Source organism: Nansenia antarctica (assembly GCF_963989245.1).
Source record: "Nansenia antarctica genome assembly, chromosome: 6".
Taxonomy (NCBI): Eukaryota; Metazoa; Chordata; class Actinopteri; order Argentiniformes; family Microstomatidae; genus Nansenia; species Nansenia antarctica.
This window is the reverse complement of record NC_137676.1, coordinates 60,501,461-60,508,960: the sequence shown is the minus strand read 5'-3', so window position 1 is coordinate 60,508,960 and position 7,500 is coordinate 60,501,461. Positions and strand designations below refer to the sequence as shown.

The following is a 7,500-nucleotide window of genomic DNA, read 5'->3' as shown; positions in this document are numbered from 1 at the left end:
GACCTGCGACACCAGCATGCACATCAGACAGGTTGGCCACGCCCCCCCCCCTACACACACACACACACACACGTAGGGCACGGGCACGGGTATGTGAGCGCTGTAGGCCATGGTGCTGGTCCAATGGACCACCCCACTGGACCGCCTCAGGACACAGGACGACATCTTAAAGGATTGTAGAGAACAGCCTCGCCACTATGAGCGGTCCTGGCACCATCGACCCAGCCTGGGTGACTGGACTGCATGTCGGTCCTTTACTCTTTCATCAATCAATCAATCAGTCAATCAATCAATCAGTCAGTCAATCAAGTTTATTTGTATTGTGCTTTGTACAAAGTGAAATGTCACGAAGTGCTTCACAACAATATAAGGAATAAATACAATACAATGCACCAGTTTCTGTCGCTGCCACGTTCACCTCGGGAGATTTCTCATCGTAAACAACGTTTTTGTGATTTATTTATCGTGACACAAAACATTTTGTTTTATAAAAAAAAAAGTCAAACAAAAAGCTAAATGTTCACACAATCTGTTTTAATGGAAACGGCTGAAACCTCAGTGATAATTACGCCTATATTTAGTCTGTCACCACTCGAGGAGACGCTCCAAATTGCTTTGGGAAATATGTGGTTAACGCCGTAGAGATGATGACAGGCTTAAAAGCCCTTTTTCAATTAAGGACCCAAGGCACGCCAAACATAATCAAACATGTGTGACTGGTTTGTTAGTGCACGCTGCTATTTTGTTATTTTCACGCCCATCTCCACATGGATTTAAAAGCATTTGATTGGTTCCCACCGCCTTGTCTTACGCCAGTTCATTGCTTTTGCCGGAAAAACCCCCCACAGTGGAAGTCCACAAGTGCACAGTCCAGGAGGAGGGTGGAGAAACAGGACACAGCCTTAGTCTCCAGAGTACCCTGTAGAGAGGTCCTACAGTGACCCCTACTGGTGGAAGGTGACAGCCCCAAACTTGCTCCCTAAAGAACTCCCTCCGCCCCTCCTGCACGTACCAGTGTTGAGGCTCAGAACTGGGATGAGATTGTATTTAAGTAGTTTAAGTCAAGTGGCACTTAATTCAGCGTGGGTGGCCCTGTTGTACAGATGGATCAATCAGGAACAGTGCAAACACACCGCCTTGTTGTGGCAAGCAGCTGAAACCGAGCGCACCTAAAGTGTTTGAAAGAGAACGATGCTGTGAGGCTCTCAACCCTACGGCTCATCCCAGGGACCAGGTCTTCATCCTCCAGCTCATCCCAGGGGCGGCTGTGGCTCAGGAGGTGGAGCAGGTCGTCCAATGACCGCAGGGTCGGCGGTTCGAAACCCGGCTCCTCCTGTCCACATGTCAAAGTGCCCTTGGGCAAGACACTGAACCCCAGATTTCTCCCAGGCTAGCCCCTTGCATGGTAGCTTGCCGCCATTGGTGTGTGAATGTGTGTGTGTGAACGGGTGAATGAGAGGCCGTTGTAAAGCGCTTTGGATAAAAGCGCTTTGGATAAAAGCGCTATACTGTATAAGTTAGCACACACGAAGCCAGTGTATAAACACACATGAAGCCAGTGTGTAGACAACACACAGAGACACACATGAAGCCAGTGTGTCGACAACACACAGAAACACAGAGTGTCACAGAGGCTCTGTCTCAGCGACTCAGAGTGCTCCAGTTTCCTGAGACTACACAGAAGTGTTGCATAATCAGTGTGGGTATTCGACTTGCATCGGCCTCCAAATCCCCTGTGCCTTTCTGCGCTAGCGATCAGTGTGTGTGTGTGTGAGTGTGTGAGTGACACAGCTAGACAACACTCTCTCAAACTCTTTCCCCCTCCTCCATCCTTTCTTCTGTGGCCAGTGTCCTCACACTCCCTCCCACTCTCCTCCTCCTCCTCCTCACTCCTCCCTTCTTTCCTTCTCTCGTCTCCACTGTCACAATCAAGAAGCAAGGGAACCCGAGAGTGGGAGAAATGGGAGTTATTCAAAGGAACATCTATGCCGGTACCCCTGGGTCTGCGACGGGGGGGGGGGGAAGAGACACAGCGTCGCACACCTGGGCGGAGCGGGACTCAATGGAGCAAAAACAAACAGAGACAGCTCCTGTCTGCTGGGGCGTAATTACCATCCTCCGCCTGGGGGGGAGGAGGGGGGAGGCGGGGGGGGGGTTGGGGGATGACGACTGTCACCTCAGCAGGGCAGTGTTTCTTGAAGAGGAACATATCCTCTATAGGTAGCTAGCTACCTCTCCCAATCCCTCGCCTCGCTGCCTCCTATCAGAGCACATCTCCTACTCTCTCTCTTTCTCTCTCTCTCTCTCTCTCGCTCTCTATCTATCTCTCTCTCTCGCTCTCTATCTCTCTCTGTCTCTCTGTCTCTGTCTCTGTCTCTGCTTCTCTCTGTCTCTCTCTCTCTCTCTCTCTCTCTCTCTCTCTCTCTCTCTCTCTCTCTCCCCCCTCCCCCATGAGTTCCAGTCCAGAGTCTTAACAGAAAGGTTTCTGTAGAACCAGGCGAGAACACAGTTCAAGAGGACACTCTGTTCCTTCTTTCTCTCTTCACTTCCCACTGTAGCGCCCTGGCGCTACAGGCGTTGACCCGGAGTGAACGGTTGGGCAGTGTGTGTGTGCGAGTGCGAGTGTGCACTTTATAGAGAGAATACGTGAGTGTGTGTATCTGAGTATTCTTTAATACGTGTGTGTGTGTGTGTCTGTGTGTGTGCGCGCGTTGTCAGTATTACCCACAATCCCTTGCCACTCCTCCCCAGCGTAGAGAGAAGCGAGGATGAGAAAAACGTCCCGTAGAGGCGGCGTGACGCTCGGGTCGCTGGGAGTTTATTTTTCTTCCTGTCTCTCATCTCTCCGCCACTCCCCCGCCCTGGGGAGGAGAGGAAACGAATCCCGTCTCAAAAAGAACAAAATGATCCCGGACGGAGCGAGAGGCGCGCTGCTTTTTAGACCTGAGGAGGAACGCTCCCTCTTCATCAGCGTCACAGCGTGGCAGGGAGAGGCGGGGAGGGGGGGCGGGGGGCGGGGGGCACTCACACTTATTTCCTGTGTTGATTAAATCAACTTGTTTGCCTGACCTGCCTGACTTCTGTGAATCAGAAGCTGTTATGTTCTGTTCTGTTCTGGTTGGTTGTGTAATCCTCTGCTCCACCATGTTCTCATCTCCTCTCCTCTTCTCTCCCCTCCCCTCCCCTCTCCTCCCCTCCCCTCTCCTCTTCTCTTCTCTCCTCTCCTCTCCTCTCCTCTCCTCTCCTCTCCTCTCCTCTCCTCTCATTCATGGTGACAGGTGCGTCTGGAGTGGCCTACAGACCTGGCCATCAACCCCATGGACAACTCCATCTACGTCCTGGACAACAACGTGGTGCTGCAGATCACTGAGAACAGACAGGTGGGACACACACACACACACACCATACCCACACGCACACACATACAGACACACGCACCAACCGATATGACACCGGCAACTTTGGCAACTTTGGCTTGTTGTGCTTGGCCTAGAATCAGCCACATGTGGGCTGTGTATGTAACCTGTGTTGTTGTTGTTGTTGTTGTTGTTGTTGTCGTTTATTTGTGTGTTCGTTGTGGCGTTCATCCCCAGGTGCGCATTGTGGCGGGGCGTCCCATGCACTGCCAGGTCCCGGGCATCGAGTACACACTGGGCAAGCGCGCCGTGCAGACCATGCTGGAGGGCGCGGCGGCCATCGCCCTCTCCTACAGCGGCGTGCTCTACGTGGCCGAGACGGACGAGAAGAAGATCCACCGCATCCGGCAGGTCAGCACGGACGGCGAGATCACCCACCTGGCGGGGGCGCCGTCGGACTGCGACTGCAAGAACGACGCCAACTGCGACTGCTACCAGAACGGCGACGGCTACGCCAAAGACGCCCGGCTCAACTCGCCGTCGTCGCTGGTGGTGTCGCCCGACGGGACCCTCTACGTTGCCGACCTGGGGAACATCCGGATCCGCGCCGTGCGGAGGAACCGCCCGCCGTCGGCCGCCTCGGCGGGGGCGGGCCAGACGGGCCAGTACGAGGTGGCGTCGCCGGCCACCCAGGAGCTGTACGTGTTCGACGCCAACGGCACGCACCAGTTCACCCTGTCGCTGGTCACCGGGGACTACAAGTACAACTTCAGCTACAGCAACGACGAGGACGTCACGGCGGTGACGGACAGCAGCGGCAACACGCTGCGTGTCCGCCGCGACCCCAACCGCATGCCCGTGCGCATCGTCTCCCCCGACAACCAGGTGATCTGGCTGACCATCGGCACCAACGGCGGGCTGAAGACGCTCACGGCGCAGGGGCAGGAGCTGGTGCTGTTCACCTACCACGGCAACAGCGGCCTGCTGGCCACCAAGAGCATCCAGATCGGCTGGACCACGTTCTACGAGTGAGTGGGGAGGGGGAGGCAGGGAGGGAGGGAGGGAGGGAGGGAGGGAGGGGGGGGAGGGAGAGAGTGCTGTGTGCCTGGTCAGTATCAGGAGAGACAGACAGGTCAGAAGACAAGGCTGTGTGTCTTTCTGTGTATGTGTGTGTGTGTGTGTGTGTGTGTGTGTGTGTGTGTGTGTGTGTGTGTGTGTGTGTGTGTGTGTGTGTGTGTGTGTGTGTGTGTGTGTGTGTGTGTGTGTGTGTGTGTGTGTGTGTGTGTGTGTGTGTGTGTGTGTGTGTGTGTGTGTGTGTGTGTGTGTGTGTGTGTGTGTGTGTGTGACTGTCAAACTTAACGAGGAACTCTTCTGGGAGCCACACCCCATGTCACCACAGAGACAGACAGGAAATATGGAGGGAGTGAGAGAGACGAAGAGAGAGAGATGGTCCAGTGTGAGTCCCAGAGCAGGCTGACAGGCAGGGCTATCACTAAAGCTCTCTGTGACAGTATCTCACTCACACATACACACACACACACACACACACACACACACACACACAAACTCCCCCCGCAGCCCATCTATCTCTCTCACCCGAGGCAGTGTGTTTCCATCCATCCAACTACCAGCCTGTAATGACTCCATTCCACCGAGAATGTGAGAGAGCACAGTCCTTCAACGAAACAAGGGCAAGCACTCAACAATAAAAGAAAAGAAAGGTGTTTGATGCTCCTTGAGATGGTTTAAGTCATCATTCTTGAGGCAGAGGTGGGATGTTTTGAGGTTTTGGTTTAAGCTTCCCTGAGAGAGAGCCTTGAGAGCAGATCTCTACTGAGTATGGTCACCTGTCACCCGTTTGGGAACCGTTTAATTAAAACCAGAAACTTGACAGGCAGGCTTCCCCCTGCTGGACTTGAAGGCCTCTCCAGATGTGTCTGACATTCTCTTTCTCTCTTTTCCTCTCTTCTCCCCCCCACCACCCTGTCACTCTCTCGCCCCCCCCCTCTCTCTCTCTCTCTATGTCTCTCTCCCCTATCTCTTTCTCTCTCCCCCCACCACCCTACCCCTCCCCTCCAGCTATGACAGCGAGGGCCGTCTGACCAACGTGACCTTCCCGACGGGGGTGGTGACCAACCTGCACGGGGACATGTCGGGGGCCATCACGGTGGACATCGAGACGTCGGGGCGCGACGAGGACGTCAGCATCACCACCAACCTCTCCTCCATCGACTCCTACTACACTCTGGTCCAGGGTAAGGCCTGCAACCTGCCACCTCTCACCACATAGACAATCAGGGATTGTAGACTGCGTGTGTGTGCGTGTGTGCGTGTGTGTGCTCGTGTGTGTGTGTGTGTGTGTGTGTGCACGTGCGGGTGTGTGTGCTCTGGCTGTGCGTGTGTGTGTGCCTGTTTCTGTGTGTTTGCGGTGCGTGTGTATGCGTTGCAAGTGTGTGTGTGTGTGTGTGTGTGTGTTTGCAGTGCGCGCGTGTGTGTGTGTGTGCGTGCATGCATGCGTGTGTGTATCTTTATTAATACCAGTCATGAATAATTATCGTCCTCATCAATAATCCAGGGCCTTAAGAAAGCAAACGTCACCTCAATACTAATGACTCAAACAACTCAACACTGCAAAAAGTCAGCTTTCATAAACAAGAAAAAAAAGCAATAAAATGGGGGAAATATCTGCCAACACAACAGGAAAATTTCACTTGCCAAGATTTTTGTAGAACAAGTAAAATATATCTTAAAACTAGTGCAGTCAGACAAGAAACAAGGCAAGAAATTGAAGATATTTCATCAGATATTTCATCTTACTTAGGTTTAACTTTTTACTCTTTTAGTGAATACTAACGACTCAAACAGCCAGCGTGTAAACATTGATCAACTCAATACTAATGAGTCAAACAGGCAGCGTGTAAACATTGATCGGATGTGCCCGCCTTTCTATTATTAAAGACGTCATAAACTCGAGAGCTCTTAAATACAGCCCAGTAAACTGCTCTGGGGCGGACGGCCTTCTGAGGGACATAAAACAATGGCCCTGAAGCACCAGCGTCATAAAACCTTCCCTCATTGACACTAGAAGTGTCAGAGAGATAGATAGATAGATAAATAGATAGTTAGATAGATAGGCGTGGTCTTTGGTGTTATTCACGTGTCTCTCTGTGTCTCCAGACCAGCTGAGGAACAGCTACCAGGTGGGCTACGACCACTCTCTGAGGGTCATCTATGCCAACGGCATGGACACCCACTACCAGACGGAGCCCCACATCCTGGCGGGCGCCGCCAACCCTACGGTGGCCCGGAGGAACATGACCCTGCCCGGGGAGAACGGACAGAACCTGGTGGAGTGGCGCTTCCGGAAGGAGCAGACGCGCGGCAAGGTCATCGTGTTCGGGAGGAAGCTGAGGGTGAGTTGGGGGGGAGGGGGGGGGGGGGTGCCATTTGTTTGTTGTTGTTTTAGGGGGGGGTTTTGTTTCAGTCAGTTTGGCCATGTCTTCTTGTTTTTACCCACAAGACCATGTACTCTGATGGTTAAATACAATAGAGGGTGGTCGTATTGTCCATGTTCAATAGCCCCTTCAACTCGATTGTCACGTTCATTTCTGTCCTTTTATTACGATCAAAACCCAAAATTAGTGACAGTTTGTCAGTTATTAACAAGGGAGAATGCTTTGTCTATGCATGACTGACTCCTCCTCGTCAAAGAGAGCCTTTGAAGTCCTTTATCATTACCGAGCACACGAGGGGAAAGGTATAATTGTGTTTTCGCTGCGACCCCAGAGGGGTCCGTTCCCATATCTGACAACCTCCTGCATTGTTTCTGATAATCCTAATGGGGCATTTGCATTGCACGCTACGACGCTGATGGCTAGCTGCTAGCCACCCCTCCGAGCCTCAGTCACTGTCAGATCTCCCAGGCATTTTCAACCCGTCCAGCGTTAGTCCCTCGTCTCAGAAGAAGACTCCTGGCTGCCTTCCCGCCTGGCGCCTCATTACACGGGAATGTCTAGAGGAGCTCGGCGCCGGCTTTTAAAAGAAACATGAAGCACACTGATATCCGCTGGTCTTTTTGTTTCTTTTTGGGGTTTTTTCCTATCACTCTTTTCACTCGTTTCCAAAAACCTGAGAGAGGCAGGTA

General features: G+C 52.7%; 1 protein-coding gene across 1 annotated transcript in view; it reads left to right on the top strand.

Annotated features, from left to right (window-relative positions):
• Window positions 1-7,500, top strand: part of tenm3 (teneurin transmembrane protein 3) — a gene marked incomplete at both ends in the record, with an annotated part of 153,966 nt that overhangs the window by 138,649 nt on the left and 7,817 nt on the right. Inside the window, 5 exon segments of the mRNA XM_080533185.1 lie at window positions 1-31; window positions 3,279-3,380; window positions 3,594-4,384; window positions 5,436-5,611; window positions 6,534-6,769. The exon segment at window positions 1-31 is cut by the window's left edge and continues 124 nt beyond it. Of these exon segments, the coding sequence (XP_080389311.1) occupies window positions 1-31; window positions 3,279-3,380; window positions 3,594-4,384; window positions 5,436-5,611; window positions 6,534-6,769 (1,336 nt within the window).